General features: G+C 39.5%; 1 protein-coding gene across 1 annotated transcript in view; it reads right to left on the reverse strand.

Moving 5' to 3' along the window:
* Positions 1-14,183: 14,183 nt before the first annotated feature.
* Positions 14,184-18,810, reverse strand: part of LINGO3 (leucine rich repeat and Ig domain containing 3) — a 59,143-nt gene continuing 54,516 nt past the window's right edge. Inside the window, exon 2 of the mRNA XM_075204721.1 lies at positions 14,184-17,814. Coding sequence (XP_075060822.1) covers positions 15,965-17,782 — 1,818 coding nt within the window. The 5' untranslated portion in view covers positions 17,783-17,814 and the 3' untranslated portion in view covers positions 14,184-15,964. The remainder of the gene's footprint in view (positions 17,815-18,810) is intronic.

The following is an 18,810-nucleotide window of genomic DNA, read 5'->3' on the forward strand; positions in this document are numbered from 1 at the left end:
CTAGAATTGTGGCTTTGACCAAAATTTTCTTCTTCCTCTACCTGTCCCTGATCATCCATGGACTAGCATATTGCTGGATTTTATCACAGATCTTCTGTCCAGTGCTGGATTCAATACTATTTGGGTGGTCATTGATAGCTTTTTTAAGATGGCTCATTTTGTTCCCTTGGTTGGTCTGCCTTCTGCCTCCCAGATGGCTCACATTTTCATTAAAGAAATTTTCAGGCTCCACGGCTGTCCTCAGATGATTATATATGATCGTGGCGTCCAGTTTGTGTCTCACTTTTGGAGAATCTTTTGCAGGAACCTGGGTCTCAATTTAATGTTTTCTTCAGGATATCATCCGCAAACCAACAGCCAGACCTCAAGGGTTTCCTATGTTGTTTTTCCCCGGAAAATCAAACTAATTGGAGTAATCTTCCTCCATGGGCTGAATTTTCCCACAATAATGTTCATGAATCATCCTCACCCTCTTTTGTTGTTTTTGGTACGCACCCCATCCTGTAAGACTTCTCTTCTAATCCTAATTCTTCTGTCCCTGCTGCGGATTCTATAATGCAAAATTTCTTCCGTATTTGGTCTCTGACTAAAGCCTGCATGATGACGTCCTCTCTATGTTATAAATGCTCCGCAGTATGGCATCGGAAGGCCTTCCCGGTTCTTCAGGCCAGTGACAAGGTCTGGCTATCCACACAAAATCTGAGACTCCAAGTTCCATCCATGAAGTTGGCTCCGCGTTTCATCGAGCCTTTTTCTATCGTTTGAGTTCATCAATCCTGTAACTTTCAAGTTTGGTTTACCTTCTACTCTCAAATTTCATGATTTGTACTTAACAAATTTTGTCACTACCCTCTCTTCCATCCTCCATTCAAACCTCTTCCGGTAAAGAATAAGAGATCGGTCAGTCATATTTTGGATTCTCACATCTCTCGTGGACATCTGCCTTATTTGGTCCATTGGAAAGTCTTTGGCCGAGAGGAGAGATCCTGGGTAGACAAAAGAGATTTCCATGTAATCCACCTACTGAAAAGATTCAAAAGTAAATTCCATAATCTTCCCCAGTCCCGGAGGAGGGAAGTGGGTACTGTCAGGCACCGTCCCTGTGTTCTTCCATCCACACAGGGACGGTCGCCTTTTTCCTGTGCAGATACCTGGTTGTCCAGCAAGGCAATGCAATGCTACTCTAGAACCTGGCGGTGGCTGCTTATGTTACCGCTGCCAGTAATTAGCGTCCTGCACTATTTAAAGATGACTCTGGCACCATTAGGGTACCAGAATATTAGTGACAATATGAAACCCTTCAAGCGCTGTTAAAATATAATACAAATTAATAGAAGAAGTTATACTTATATTATTTGTGATGATATTCTTAGAGATCTTTATTCTTTATGGTACTTTTCTCATATGTCGTGTACATGGAAAAGAAAAATCACAATAGTACAATTGTTACGAGCCGCGGCGGTACTCACAGCCGCCGCGACTCGCTTCTGGTGCCCTCTGGCATCCCGGCCGTCACCTTGACGACCGGGACATCATTTCCAGAGTCTGCCCGACCGTTGCCGTTGATTGGCTGATCCTGGTATTTAAGGCAGTGAGGTCTGAAGCCTCACTGCCGGTTATAGCGTGTCTAACCAAGTCTGCTGACCTGCTCCTGTTTCCTTGTCCTGCCCTGTGGATACTCTGTTTGACCTCCCGTGTATGAACCCCTGCTTGGATTATTTGGACTCTGCCTGTTTTGCTCGTGACCCTGACCTTTCTTGCCTGTACCTTGGACCTTGCTACCGTGCCTGTGACCCAGACCTCTGGCGTGTTTATCGATTACCCTGCTTGCCTGTGACCTTTGACCTTGGCTATCGTTTTGACTACCCGCTGCTTTCTACCAGTCTCCTGGCCCGCCATTGTGGTCCTGCATTACCAACCCACACTACACGTGGAGCTAAGTCCTGGGGGCATCCGGGTACCGGTGAGCGCGTCAAGCTCTAAGGGAAAGGTGGCTGCTATAGGTGAAGATCTCCATCATCTAGTTCTGTGGTATGATAAACAATATTGTTGGACATATAAAATTGTGTGACAAAGTCCCACATATAATTATTTTTTTGCTTGAAAACCCACAACTTCTTCTTAGCTTATCGCCCCCTAGTGTTGGGCTACTCACTAGAACACTGTGGGGAACAGACACCTAGGGATCTTTATTTCTTTTCTTTGTATTCTTCCTCACCATCATACCATAAAAGTGAGAGATAAAGTGCATCTAGTGTGATACCGCTTCATAAAATTTAAAATATTTTATATTTAGTCACACAAAAATGATACGCTCACATTTTAAAAAATAAAATAATGGTAAAATCCAAAAGGAAAATAGCCATGCACTCCTACCAGATAAATGAGAGTATCAAAGCAGTTGGTAATTGTTCCACAAAGTACCAGGGATAGAATCAATTATAGAAAGCCAAAGAAGTTCCCATTCAGCGGAAGAGGTGCAGACCGTATTCAGAAAAGAAATCACAATCAGCTAACAAGCTTCAACGTGTTTTGACATTCACTCTCTTTCTCAAGGTGCATGCCAGCTGATTGTCCCAGGTGTGCTTTTTATACCAGATATACCCAATCAAAACACTCCTCTATTTTTATTTTAAAGCCCAATGCAATTTTCTTATACCTATAGGTCTCTAAATATTGCGATATATACATTTTCAATAAATTTTCAAGAAGTTTGGTTAACCCTCGTATTACTGAACAAATGTTGGAATGCAAATTCACTTCCGGTTCTTCCACTATGATTCTCCTATGGAACGCATAAAAGACGCAATATTACTTACGGTTTCCGGGGAACATGACGTCATTTGCGGTTTTGCGAGTCAGACCTCTTAATGATTTCCATTAAAGGTATTGCTGGAATCTATAATCAACTACTCCATCTTCACATATAATAAAGAATGTAAATTATTACTAACATACAAGTTACAGTGTATAGGTATTATACTAGTGTATTATCAATATAATTCATATGGGCAAAATTACTACACATAAGTGCATCTTACACAATACAGAATTTAACCCACATAGGAAATTATAATGCATCAATAGTCAGTTAGTTCCAGATTCCATCTAGTTACAATGAATCTCAAATTCTTTCCTTCTTCATCACTTCCCGATTTGTAATCATAGGAACACTTCAAAAAACAATAAAAAGAAACAAAGACTATTATCTTTATCAAATATACCATTTTTATATATTCATGTAAAAAAACATTTTAATTCGAACTCTTTATTTAGTCCCATAGGGATAAGGCTGTTTAATTTGTATATCCATGAAATCTCTGTTCTGGCAAGTCTATTATCTACCTCCATGATTCTCCAATTACTATGTATAGAATCTATTTCCATAAAATACATTAAATCAGAGGTCGAACAGTTGTGTACATCTTTAAAATGTGAAGACACTGAATGGGATAATAGTCCTTTTTGGTATTTCTAGATTGTTCACTAATACGTGACATAAGCGGTCTAGATGTTTTCCCCACATATACTAGACCGCATTTACATCCCAATAAATAAATCACATTCTTCGAGTTACAGGTAAGTAAATGATTTATCGAATACTCTTGTTCTTTTACTGCAAATTTCTCAATTTTACTGTTTTTACTTTTCACTCTTCTACATCCTTGACATATTCCACACCTAGAGAAACCTTTATTCCTCATATGACCGTTAGTTTTATCCTCTTCATTAAAATCTCTCACTAATTTATCTTTGATATTTGGTGCGCTTTTATAGATGAAAGTAGGTTTTTTCGGGAGTATTTTGGTAAGGATGTCATCTTTATGTAAAATATGCCAATGCTTTTGTACCAATCGTAAAGGTATAGAATATTAGGTCTCCTAGCTCCAGGCATCTTGGATGTTGCTTCACTATCTCTGGTTTGACTACCCAGTTCCTGACTTGGCTATCCCTGACTCTGCCTCCAGATTCTCTATTGGGCTCTGTTACTGCTCCCTGGCGTTTGACTTCTGGCTGCCTGACTATTCTTTTGGATACCCTTGTGTACCTCGCTGACTACTTGGCTCGAAATCAGCTTCCCTGACTATCTGTTTGCCTACTGTTACTTTGCTGGTAGCCCACCTGGAGAAACGTGACCTGTGCATCTCTTACAGCTAAATCCGAACTCATTTTCGGGGGTCCCTGTTAAAGACTAGACTCTGCAACCCCAGATTGGGCTATGTCAATATGGGCAAGTAGTCCTACGTTCCTGACGCCATCTTCCACTTGTCCTTTATACAGATGAGATTGCATGCGCCTTGTAGATCTAATTTAGAAAATACGGTGGCCTCTTTGATGCAGTTGAAAAGCTCGGAAATTAGTGGTCACGAGTATCTATTCTTGATAGTAATGGCATTCAAGCCCCTAAAGTCGATGCAGAGATGGAGCCCGCTATCTTTTTTTTCGCAAAGAAGAATCCTGTTCCAGCAGGAGAAGTTTATTTCCTAATAAAACCTTGCTTCAAGTTCTTCTGGATGTACTTAGACATGGCCTTGGACTCAGAAATAGATGAGGGATAGACAAATCCATGGGTAATAGGTTTGTTGGCAAAAGGTCAATACCACAGTCCCAGGTCCGGTGAGGAGGAAGTTTGGTTGCCTTTTGTTCACAGAAGACATCAGTGAAACTCTGGTACTGGGAAGGTAAAGACTGAAGAGATAAACACTTGGAATGACATAGAGGAATCACATTCGAAAGGTAACGTGAATGGGAGTGTAGTCTCTACAAGATCATTTGAGATGTCTGCCAGTCCAGGCTAATGAAGGCAAAGCCATGGAAGACCCAAGACCAGGGATTTGCATTTGGGATAACTAAATGAAATATATTCTCCCTGTGAAGGGACCCAATCTGGTGGATGAAAGAAATAGTCCAGGTTTGGACAAGGCCACCAATAATCTTGCTCCCATCGATAGCAGTGAGATGCACAGATTGTTCCAGGGAAACAGTAGGAGTGGAAAATTGTGAAATAATGGAAGAAGAAATATAGTTGCCCACATCACCAGAGTCCAGGAGGGCAGAATTGGGGAAAGCAAGGAAACTGGAAAGAGAAAGCTCTCTTCAATATAGGAATTGGAGAGAGAGAGACAGAATGGACATAACGAGACTTCTCCATGCCTTGTCATTTCCTGGGCACACCAGGCAGGTTCCAAGAAGTTGACCACTTCCACCACAGTAAAGACAGAGTTTGATCTTGAACCTCCACTCCCTTTCTTTGGGAGTAAGGCGAGCTCTAACTAACTGCATGGGTTCTTCTGGAGGAAGTGTGGGAACCTGGAAGTGAGGAGCTAAGCAGATGGTATTGCGCTGATTCTGCTTTCTCTCTTGTGATATTTCCTTGAAACGTAGATCCACCTTTATATACAAGGAGATAAGTTTGTCAAGAGAAGCTGGAAGCTAGCGTGAGGCTAACTCATCTTTTATGCGGTTGGAAAGCCCCTGCCAAAAGGTTACCACTAATGCTTCATTATTTCAGCGGAAATCAGAGGCCATGGTCCTACACTGAACAGCGTATAAATGAAGAATTCGAGTGGCTGCATTGGAGACTCTCCCTGGCTCTTCTTAAAGGAATTCAGAAATTCAGAACAATTGTGAAGCAATGAATAATTCCTCTCCCATAAAGGAGATACCCATGCAAAGGCTTGGCCCAAAAGAAGCGACATAATATAAGCGATCTTGGCTTTTTTAGAAGGGAGATTTCAAGGGAGAAGCTAAAATTGAATCACACACCTATTAAGGAAACCTCTGTACAGCTTGAGATCCCCATTAAACTTGGGAGGATTTGGAATGCAAGGTTGTGAGGTCATTGCTGGAGCAGAGGCAGAATCTGGAGGTGAGGCCGATGATCCCTAGGCCATGCAGGTATTCTGGAGGGTATCAATGCAAGCAGATAGGCCTTGAAGAAACTTCACAAGGTGTTCTTGGATGGCCTCCTGTTTCTCAACTCTTCCAACAAGATGTTGTAGTGACTCTCTAGGTGACAGATTTTCCGCAGGGTCCATGTTGCTCAGAGCAAACTGTAACAAATACAGAGGAAGCTAATCAGGTAGGACTCAAGTACTAACCCTGATTGACACTGACTGACCAGAGGTGCGGAGTCTAATGAGTTCCCCCAGTATTCACCAAGAACCGCTGCAAGGCAGGATGGACTTTGCTGCCAAGAACTCGCAGGTCACAATCCAGTGGACTGCTCATAATGTAGCACTACGGATAGAAGAGGAGGTCGTACAAGCGGGTGTGCAATGGAACACATCAGAGCGAATTTGAACAAATCAAACTCGGTACATGTGGGAGGAGTGAAATAGCCAAACGGTAAACAGTTGAATAGTCACAACTAGCCAAGTTCTGGTACACATGCGCTCAGAGCAGGACAAGTAGTAAACAGAAGGGGAGTCAAGGGGAAGCCAGGCAGACCCAGGGTCTGCCTCTCAGGACATTCATGCACTCCCGGAACCTGTGCCGATATGTCCACTGCCCCTTCTGTGTCTCCAGAAGGGAAACAGCACAGCGTATTTTTTGTGACTGCCCCACTGCACAGGCACTGTTGGATGCCTTGAAACACGAACTTAAGGACAGTGTGCCCAGAACTTGCCTTTCATACCATTCGGTATTTTATGGATTTAATACCTGGGACCTACACCATTGGGGCAATCCAGTAGTCGCTAGGCAACAGCATCGACTCTGTAATCTCGGCGGCAGCTGAAACCAGCGCTGCCGCCCACTGTCTCCCATTGGTCCCTCAAATTATAAGAGGCACTTCCTGAGTACTCACCTGTGCCAGAGTATCAGGTCTTCCTGCCTCCAGTGTTTCTGTGTTACTGATCCAAGCATTTGTTCCTGACCTTTCCTTGTTTGCCTGTGACCTTCTGACCCGGACCGTTTGACCACCCCTTTTGGATTTCCCTTTGTACCGCGCTACCAGATTGTTACCGACCCGACTTGCCTCACCATCCCTCCGGATACCCCTGTGTACTTCTAATACCTGAACGTTACCGACCCGGCCTGTCTGACACCCCAACTGTATCTCGCTGTTGACTCGTGGAAGGACCGCAACCTGCGTGTCCCTGCGGAGTCCATACCGCCTTGCAGCGGTCCCTGGTGAATACCAGGGGCACGTTAGACTCAGCACCTTCTTCCGAGTTGCGCCAACAATAGCAGGTACGCAATATAGTGTGACAAGAGCCTGCTAAGAGACTATAACACCATTGACGGTCCTGAGGAAGAGGAAGATGATTAATTTTCTGTCTCCCTCTTCTCCCCCTATGTATCTGTTTATTCAATAAAACCTTGGGCTTGTGTCTCTCCCTTCCTTACCCCCTCCAACCCATTCCCCAATCACTGTTTGAAGTTTTGCTGAATGTCTTGCCTTGTTTTATGCATCCTTCCCTATATTTGTATCTGTCTCAATAAAGCTTTAGTCTTCTGTGTACTGCTGTGAATCCATTTTGATAACACAGTACAATGTGAGTGCAGATTTAGACCAAGACTGCCAGCCCTATTATTTCTATTTCAGCAATGACAATTAGCAATGTAGCAATGGACCCCTCCTGTTTGTGTGTTAGCTATATAACACAGTACAATGTGACTCCAGATTTAAAAGACCAAGCCTACCAGGCCTCTTATTTCTATTTCAGCAATGACAATTAGCAATTTAGCAATGGAGCTCTCCTGAATGTCACTGGAGAGTTTTCAGAACACTGTACCCCTCCTCTTTCTTTTCTACCTATGACGCTGCCCATCTGCACTAGAGACTACCAAGAACTGTGCTACCCCTTCTGTATCCCTCTGTGAAATGGCGCTGGATGGCCGTGGAGGGAAGTACTTATAGAATCCAAAACTCGCGAGATCCAATGATGTAATAATGACGTTTTGCCTCGTTTTCAATTCTGAGAGCACGCAAAAGTACCGAGCCGGCTCAGCTCAGTACTCGGATCTGCTAAGTTTGAGTGTGTTCGGTTCTCAGGGAACTGACCCTGAGCATCTCTAATTTAAAGAGACATGTTGTTGTAGTGGATGTATGTGCAGGTCTAGAAACTATTTTATGTTGTAGTATTATAGCTCTAGTTCCAATATCATGATTCATCTTTACCTATCAGATAATCTTCTAAAGACAAGACAACCGGTAAGAGAGCAGAAAATAAATCTATTGATTCTAGTGTATAATACACATATTGGGCCTAATTCATTAAGGGATATAAACAGCGATTTTCACATGCCCAGAACCATAAACCACAGAACGCAACATTCAATTCATCTTCAGCACAAACAACACTTACTACAGCCTACAATTTCAGGGAAGGAACGGGGCAGGGAAGGGGTCAATGCCATTAGTCAATGTACAGTAAAGGTGTGACAAGCTCAAGCGCACGCAGCAGCATCCGATTCAAGCTTTGGGCATCTCTCAGGTACCACTATATCAGCTTAACCTTAAGGGTTGGAACTTCCCTTATTACCTTTGGTCCCCCAGGCAACCCATTCTCTACACTCACGTCACAGGAGCGTGAACCATCCCCCTTCTTTTGACTGACTAGTCTAAGACTGATTACTAGTGATGACGGCTGGATATGTATGCTAGGACATGTGTTTGCAATCAGGAACATCTGTAAAAATGTATTTTATGTACAGTAGCCATTCATAACATCCTAATAAATGTATTTCATAGAAAATTAAAAAAAAAACACTTTTTCATTTTAATGTTTTATCATTAATGCCTATATTATTAACAAGTGACATTAATTGATTTTTTTTCTCCTGTCCATTCTTTTGAGAGTTTATACTCCGGCAATGTCTTGTCTAGTAGAACAGTGCAGAACTACACCTGTATTTATCACATGTATCTTCAGATACGCTCCTTGTTTAATTCGGTCATTCGTATACCTGATTTATGGTTTTCAGTATATGTGCAAAAGGAACTCCATTGAGAGCTACCATGTAGACATAGCTCTCAGATCTAACAATGAAGAGACAATTTTCCTGATGCTTCACTACATCAGGGATAAGAATTGAGTTTTTGGAACAACACCAATGGCCAACCAAACATTCCTTCACTCACTTCTGTATAACTTTTCTGTTTCACCCTAACTACGCATTCTGATGAGGTAAGTCAGGGTCATTTTATTTTGTAGATTTCAAATATTCAAGAATTTTTTTGAACCCGCATAAAAAAAATAAAAATATTAGAAATATCAAACTATTACAACATTTTGTTAAACACATCTTTATTTCAGGAAGACACAGAGAAAACCCGTTAAGAACAACAACTTTTTAAATTTGCTCACAACAAGAGAAATATATTTTTTAAATAACGTAAACATACAAGTGGTTGGTGTGTTTCAACCTACGCTGGAGAGTTTATGATATAGTTAGTTATAATTTGGGTCTATGTACTTGCATGAGGCAATCTGAGAATGCTTCATTTATGGCAGTGATATTTCTCTATTAAATATGGCTCCTACATTTTTTGAGCAGACAACCAAGATACTCATGTAAGATTACATTTTTACTATTTGGATTGTTGTTTCCCATTTGTAGTAAACTGCAGTAAATAATTCTAGTTGTCTATTGACAGTAAACCTGTTTATCCAGAAGAATCAGAAATCTGAGTTTGGAATTAAGTATTTTGAGGGACAAAAAGTGAAACTGTCCTTTAATTTACATTTTGCCCTGTCCTGCAGTGACAAGCGCAGCATTTTTGTAGCGTTGCCTTTTAAATTTCCATATTCTCTGTACGTGTCCACCGCTAATTGTACACACACTGACACAACACATCTGTATCCCCACCCTTCCCCTAACTTGTCTACAACATGGAAGCCCTCGCAGTAACCCTGCAGTTTGAGTTACACATTAGTCACTAGTATAATTATAGCAGTCACAGCATTGCAAGTGAGGTGCAGCTCATGTATGTGCTGAATTTCACAGCCCACCATTTTTTTTTAAATATGTAATGCTCAATTTAAAATTGGAATGTTGGAAATCAAAAAGATTAGGCTTACACAACCCCAGACAATTTTAATACATTGTCCCTATACTTATTTATTTCTGTGGGTGTTCAAACATTTAGTCAATGCATAGATGTGAAAAAAACACTCACTAGTATTATGAATCTCAGTAGTACTGGCAGTGGCAGTTTCAGCAGCAATCATAATTCACAAAAGGATAGCTGTCCATGTTTCTATGTGAATTCGTCCTCAGCTAATTATTGGTGTATTTTTGGCGTGGGTTTTGTATTATTGGTGAATTGATTTTGAAGTATTGCTGTATCCTGATCTGTAAAGGAAAAGAGTTTTCCCTTATACTATTCTTATATGAAAAACATCCATTCCCATGAGGAGAACAAGCTACCGTTTTTACAGGTGTCCTACCAGGTTATATTTATGGTTTTAAAGGTGCAAAATGTTCTCACAGATTTTTTCTGTACTCTTAAGTTTAGTGGTTCCAATAGGAATATTTGTAACTAGGCTGTTGACTCTCTGACCATGTAATCCTCTAGTATGACTTGAACAGCAATGTTTCATTTATTGAGACTGGTAAATATACATTAATCATATCTATTGTGGTGCAGTTGTTCTGAAACTTAACAATGTCCTGCATATTTATGTTAGTCAGTGTTCCCTATTTGTGTTACTTTGTACCTAGTAATGTGATGCTGTGTATAGCTTGTGTTATTGATACAAATAAATGGATTTTAAATATATTATATTTATGTCCTTGTGCACCATGGGCATAAAACTAAACTAAACTACTAGATAAAATGGGCATATCTTAAATATAACTTAGTTACCCTCAAATTCTTTGTTAAAACTAATTTTTGCATTACAAGTAAGAGTCAGATATTTTACAAAGTCCTTTAATAAACAGGCCAAGACAATATTGTGTTTTAATGCTTTGTGCCTCAGAAATGTCAGTAAAAAGACCTTTCTACAGTTAAAATGTAATCTTCAACTAATCAAGCATTTCAATATATTTATTTTCTTATGCTAGTAAATAATAGTAAAAGGTGTTGCCGGGTGTGAAATTGTATTGATAGTGTTCAAATAAAGAAAAAGGACTGTGATTAGAAGGGTATGTTTATGTTCATGCCTGTATTTCCAGTTTGTGGATACAGATATTTAGAATTGTGTATGCCTGAGATGAAGATTGTTCCTGTAAATGTCCCAAATGTATTTGTTCATTTTTATGTATATATTAATGTACACCTGAAAAAAGTGTCTGTCCTATGTGTGTATATAATGGCATGTTGGTGTAGGTTTTTATGTATAATGTATTTTAAAAAGTTATAAAGTAATATTCCTGTGTATTTATCTTAGTCATTTTCATTTTGTATGTACGCTTTGTGAATGCAGTAGCACATAGAATACACAGACATCAGTGTACTACGTAGAGCTGTCTCTTTAGATGTGACCTCAATACGTTGCATTCACTGTGCATTTTAAGAAACATGTACTGGATCTATGTGCAGGTCTAGAAGCTATTTTATGTTATAGTATTATAGCTCCAGTTCCAATATCATGATTCCACTTTACCTATCAGATGATCTTCTGAAGACAAGACAAGCAGTAAGAGAGCAGATAATAAATCTATGATTGTAGTTTATAATACACATATTAGGCTTGATTCATTAAGGGTTGTAAATGTCGATTTTGTGCACATGCCCAGAACCGGACCATACGCCACAGAACGAAACATTCATCGTCGAGTGCAAAGGACACTTACTACAGCCTACGATTTCAGGGAAGGAACGGGGCAGGGAAGGGGTATATGTCCATAGTCAATGTACAGTGAAGGTGTGCTAAGCTCAAGCGCAGGCAGCATTGTCCGATTCAAGCTCTGGGCATCTCTCAGGTACTTGTTTTTCAGCCATATCTCTCGCTCCAGCTACAGGTCTAGTCTAAGTGCGCATTACTAGTGATGACAACTGAATATGTATGCTAGGACATGTGTTTACAATCAGGAGCAACTGTAAAAATGTATTTTATGTACAGTAGCCATTCATAACATCCTAATAAATGTATTTCATGGAAAAAGAAAAAAAAAACTTTTTTTTTAAATGTTTTATCATTAATGCCTATATTATTAACAAGTGACATTAACCGTTTTTTTTTTTATTCCTGTGCATTCTTTTGTGAGTTTATATTCAGCATAGGTATTGGACGTATCCTGCAGTGTCCTGTCTAGTGGTGCAGAGCAGACCTACACCTGTATTAACTACATGTATCTTCAGATCTGCTCCTTGTTTAATTGGGACATTCGTATACCCGATTTATGTTTTTTTCTTTAAAACGCACATTACGTTCAGTATGCGTCCCTTAATGAATCAGGCCCATTGAGTGTATGATAAGCTGAATGTATTTAAGGTGCAGTTTGTGGTTTTGTAAATGAAACATGTTGTTTCCACTGGCATTAGTCTTTTTTGCTTTAAAATTGACAGCGAACAGAAGAAAACAAAGGGGCTAACAAATTAGATTGCATGTTGGGATTATTCTGCAGGCCTACTCACTTTCCTGGACATGCCTTGTTGTTGTGGTCTGTCTGCTTGTCAGGTTGGATACAACAACCCTCAGGGTATAGCAGAAGTGTGAAGGTATAGCAAAAACTGAAATAAGGAATTGTGAACCCACCGGCGCTCTACAATCTGGTCCAGCTTAAATACACCTAATACAATATAAATAACTGATGATGATGATGATGCAACCATACACCAATTGAAAGATAAATACAACAAAACCTTGAATCAACTCTATTCTGGTTTTAAGGTATAGCAAGAGACAACCTTGTTTATGTACTATGCAGTGGCGGATCCAGGGGGGGGGGCGCCCCCCCTAGCAGACACTTGCTGCCGACGGCTGCACAGTATGTGCAGGTCCGTCCAGCCGTGACAGGCAGGGACAGTGTTCTGCCCGGCTGCTCTGATTGTGTTTAAAACACAATCAGAGCAGCCGGGCAGCACACTGTCCCTGCCTGTCACGGCTGGACGGACCTGCACATACTGTGCAGCCACAATCAGAGCAGCCGGGCAGAACACTGTCCCTGCCTGTCACGGCTGGACGGACCTGCACATACTGTGCAGCCGTCGGTAGCCTAAACTGTTAGAAAGGGGCAGGGCCTAAATCGCCCCCCCTAAATCGCCCCGGGTACAGTCGTTTTCTAGATCCGCCCCTGGTACTATGGCTGTTGCAGTGTACAGAATTTATGTGACCGTATGTGGAAAATGGCAAATGTTTAAGCATGTGGTTTTCCTGTGCTTAAACTCAGTTCTCCTCAGGGTATAGAATGGATCTGTTAAGGAGACAGCTTAGTGTGTGTTTCTTGGTTTGGTGCAGTGTAGATGGTAAGATTGGTGACCTGCACATTCATTTAGACATTGTGGGAGAATGATACTATCTGTAAGATATAGCAGGGGTTTTATGAGCAATGAGAGAGATATTTGTGGGTTTAGGAAATTTGCTGCAGCATGTACAATTTGTGTTATATTATGTGGAAGACCTTTACATAGAGCTGGTCTTGCTTCCTTTGATACGGTTGATGTCTCTTGAGTATTGTACACATGACAATTTGTTCCTTGTGGTGTAAATTGCATAATGTGTCTATTTGTGTTTCAATCTATATGTATATCTGAGAACCCCCATAGATCCTAATATGTTATATATTTTAATGAGACTTGGTCCATAAATATTTACATATCAAATAAGTAGTGCTTGCAGTGAAAAACATGAACAGATTTGTACTAAAGAATAAGTAAAAAACATTTTGTAGGGTGCAGGATACAATCAGTAAAGTCTGTAGAAAGTACCTCCAAATATTAGACAACAGGGGCCTGATTCATTAAGGTTCTTAAATGAAGAGGATTATCATTTCAGTCTCCTGGACAAAACCATGTTACAATGGAAGGGGTGCAAATAAGTGTTCTGTTTTACACATAAGTTAACTACTGCCTGTTTTTTCATGTAACACACAAATATCAACTTTAAATTTCAGTGTACAAATAAGCTATCAAATATTTGTGTGTTACATGAAAAAACAGGCAGTATTTAACTTATGTGTAAAACAGAACACTTATTTGCACCCCTTCCATTATAACATGGTTTTGTCCAGGAGACTGAAATGAGTATCCTCTTCATTTGAGATCCTTAATGAATCAGGCCCCAGGTCATTAACTGAGATAAAACGGGACTATATAGATAAGATAAAGCAGCCCTAGAGGCACTGTTGGACTGGCCCAACACTTAATCCAGTAACAATAGCCCTCTGTATAGATGAAGATAACATATTAACAGAGCACACATATTTTATATCCTAAATACACACTAATTTACAATACAGATTTAACTTATTTGGAAGAATTTGCTATTCTTGCGGGCAATAAAGTAACTTTTCCCATATTTCCTTGTTTTCTACATACTTTAGGGGCTTAGCCAGCTCTGAAGGGAAACATTCTTCCTTAATAAAGATACTTGATTTAATAACGATAATAACAGGAAGACTAAATCATTACAGAGGGAAATAAAGCTTATTTAAAAAAATGTATTTTAAGTAAATCTTGTATAAAAACAAAAGTAGACACAATTGCATAGTGAATGAACAGCCTTTTTCTACATACAGAGTTGTACAGTGTACGGGAATATCATGCTAATGTTACTGTGTACACAACAAAGCCCTATGAATGATTCTGTTCTGTAAGAAACCAATTAAACCACTATGCAACAATGTAACCGATATTTTAAGATGACTCTTTGTTTTATTTGTTGGTAAATGAGGAACAGTTAATACCTGTTGGTTGAGTTGGTGCACACAAAAATCTTTTTACATACCATAATGTGTGGATAGTTTTAATTTTGTAACTGGGAGGATTTCACCAGAATCTTGAGTGAAAGATAAACATTTTGATAATCTATATTCTATATGCAAATTGTTTTCATTCTTATTTTTTTTTAACTGGTTGTCCATTAGCTTAAAGCATGATGCCAGTGGGTAAGAAGCTTTAAGCTTCCAGCAACAAATATTTCTAACACAAATTAATTTAAAATATTAAACTTGACATTTGAACACATTCATCAGTTAATCTTGACTGGCTGTGCGTGTGATACATTGTAATGTTATGACATCAAAACTCTAATTACCTTGTCTCAAGTTTGTATACAGACATTAAATCCTCGGTCAATGAACTGTGGTATTGGTCTGAAGTGATGGGTGACAAAATTGGGTAACATCTCTCAAGAATTACATATTATGACAACGTATATGCTTTGTGTATTTAATAGGCACATGTATGAAGGTTTTGTATCTGTATTCTACCTAAATTATCTGTTCTCTATATTAAGTGTTGTTTTGTATGCATATAACATAAATGCGTTATATGCCTATCTATTTTAAGATGGGAATAACCTATGCATGAATGTATTTGTCATTATAAAATGTAAACCTTAAATAACATTTTCTAGAGCTGTGCTGATATATACGGTGTCCTGCTTTTTGAATTTATGTCTGCAAACTTTATTTCCTCTTGGGATGGAGTCATTATCAATAAAACTCCTTTTGTTTTATAACGCTCTTTATGTTGACCCTGGTCAAGTTCATCGAGCTTGACATTTAATACTTGTGTTTTTTTAATGAAGCTAAAATCATTATCTAATACTTTGCTGCACCTTCTGGAAATATAAGGAGAGGCACTAGTCTTCTGGAATATAGTGAGTTTATAATTAAAACTAACTTTGCTTCATCAGATAAATTAGATAAATTTAGCAGGCCAGGGCAACCCATATGACAAGAGCCAGACAGTAGCCCTTTCTGATGTTATCAATGGAAGAATAATGATTCTATAGGTGGAAAAGCTAGGTAAGCTCATACATGAGGCACTCATTTCAACTCACTACATTTAATGAGAAAACTATCACAGTGTCCAAGCCTTTGTAATTTAACAACACTTTTAATCTCATATCATTTTCATATTAAACTTCCTGGCTCCGCCCTGACCAGCAGCTGAGGCAGGTCCATCAACCTTACGGAAGGAATACTCAACTGAGAAGTTATTTTTATGTTGCCCTCTTCCTCTGCTCCATACAAAGAGGAGGAGAAAGCAGAAAAGAACAACCCCGAGGAAGGTAATGCAGCCCATGGCTGTTGAAACCAAGATTGTCTTCAAGTCCAGGGTAAACTTCAAGAAAACATGGGTGTCATTGTGGGAGGTGTCATTATATTCTGCGAGATACAGTGATCTATTGGAATATGGTGAGTTGTCCATTTTTACTGTCAATGTGGCAAAGTAAGTGTCATTCCCTCCTGCATTGGTGGCAATACAGATATATGTTCCACTGTCTTGTACCTGAGCATATCTTATCTCAAGGGTACCCTCTGGTAGGACAGTAGTTCTACCCACACTCCTGCTGGTGATCATTCTTCGATGTGGTGAAACCCAGACAATGAGTGGAATGGGCTCCCCATCTGCCTGACAGTGAAATGATACAGGTTGCCCTTCATGAGCTGTGATATGTTGGAGCTTTCTGTCTCTTATTTTGGGCTTTTGGCATGTGAAATATTCAAAAAGTATTGAATCTGGGAAATCACACAAGGCATTGCCTTGGATTTCAGCAGGGGAAGCACAAACAGGATGGTGGCCATCAAAATTGAGGGTCTTTCTTCGCTGCAAAATCCATAATAGACGGCAGTCACAGGCAAGAGGGTTGGCATCTACTCGCAGGGTCTCCAGAGTATTGACTGACTGAAAAGTGCTTTCTTCTAGAGTTGATAACAGATTATTGGAGACATTCAGCAGGCGAATCTGTCTCAAGCCATAAAATGCTTGGGATTCTACAATAGTGAGAGACGTTCCAACGATGTGGAGCTCCCTGAGCCTGATTAGGTCCTTGAAGGAACCACGTTGAATAGCTCGAATAGGGTTGTAGGAAAGGTTGAGATATTCCAGGTAAGTAAGACTTTTCAGAGCAGCTGCTGGCACTGAGGTAAGATTAGTATAGGTGATGGAAAGGGAACTCAGATTCAGACCTTGGAAAGCAGTTGAGCAGACTTCTTCTAAAAATGGCCAGCTGTCAATTTCTAGTTCTTTGAGGCTGTAAAGCTTCTGGAAGTTCTGTTCCTCCAATGAGTTGATGCTCAAGTTTCGGAGCTTCAGGATCTCAAGACCTTGTAAGTAAGACAGTGAGTCAGAAGATATAGAGGTTAGGTTGCATTTTTCAATAGTCAGCTGCTCAAGTCCTACCAGTCCAGAAAAGGCTTTCTGTGAAATGTACAACAGTTCATTATCCCCAACTTCAAGACTTTTCAAGTGTCGCAGGTCCTTAAACATGAAGTCCAACAGAATGACAATTTTATTTTCACTAATATCCAGCAAAGTTAGGTTGCTAAGTTTGTTGAATACTCCAATTGGAATAAGTTTCAACTGGTTCCCTTTCAGTTTGAGCGTTTGAAGGTAAAAGAGATTGGCAAAAGCCCCTGGCTCAATTATTGAGATAATATTTTCACTAAGGTCCACTTCCTCCAGCTCTGGGTATGAGGAGAGCTCACCTGGATTAAGACAGCGAATTCGGTTCTTGCTGAGGTCCAAGAGCTTTGTTTCAGATGGGATTCCCTCTGGTATGGAAGTGAGGCGCTTACGTTGGCAGATCACTGATCGGATCTGGGGTGTGCATTCACAACGAGCAGGACACCCCAGTGTCTTTCGTTCTGAATAAAGTAAGAGAAGGTGAAAAACTAGGATGGAGGGCCAGCATGATGCCATTTTACCAGGCATCATACAAACAGAGGTGCTACCATTTTCCAAGGCACCTAGAAATTAGAAAGAAAATACAACATATATTATAGTTACAACATCAAATAATGAATTATATTATACATTTCAGTGCTACACTGGGGTTCTCATTTACAATACAAAATACATTCAACATGCTGCTCAAAAGCCTTTTTAATGGTACTGTGCTCCTTGATTTGCATAAGTGCATCTAGATTTCTGCCAAAGTGTATTAGTTTGCAGAGCAGCAGAAGTTTGTACTGGCTGATGAGAGGAGTTAGAGAGCCCCATGTAGGCGCATAGATGCAAAACTACGGTGTATTATCCTGTACATTCAGTGCATTATGTAAATGAGGTCCTGTACATTTCAAACAGCCTGATCATTATGAAAACAGCATATCATAAGTTATGATAACATTGCAGAAACATACCATAAAGTTACTATTGATAACGCTACAATTCTATAAGAACCATATACTATAATTTACACAACAATTAATGTGCAATTTTTAGTGTCTAGAATTTCATATATGAATTTCACCTACTGACTATTTAACAAAGAGTGTGTGGACTTATGAAGAAATTATTTTTGCACGGTCATTGTTATTTAAAATAAGATCAGTGTATATTAATGTAAGGTAATGGAATGTAAAGAAGCATAATAGGATAATTAGCTAAATTCACGCTACAGAAGTATGGTTGAATGATCACAGTAATTAGACTTTGGAATAATGAGCATTGTCAGTCTGTGCCTGAAATAGGCAGATGTGACTGTTTAAAAATATAGAGTATCATGTTTATAAAAACCAAAAGGTTACATAATAACATAGCAAAGATGAAAAAGACTGAAATCCATCAAGTTCAAACTTGTCTACATTTTGAGCTATATTGAGGAAGGCAAAACAAGAGACAGCTGGTAATTAAAATAAGAAATGGAAATGAGCTTAATTTCCTTGGATTAATCAATACAATAATTCTATCTACTAGGATTACTTATAGTAGATAAGTAGATATTTAGTGCAAAAAAAAAGATA

Source organism: Mixophyes fleayi, chromosome 1 (assembly GCF_038048845.1).
Source record: "Mixophyes fleayi isolate aMixFle1 chromosome 1, aMixFle1.hap1, whole genome shotgun sequence".
NCBI lineage: Eukaryota > Metazoa > Chordata > Amphibia > Anura > Limnodynastidae > Mixophyes > Mixophyes fleayi.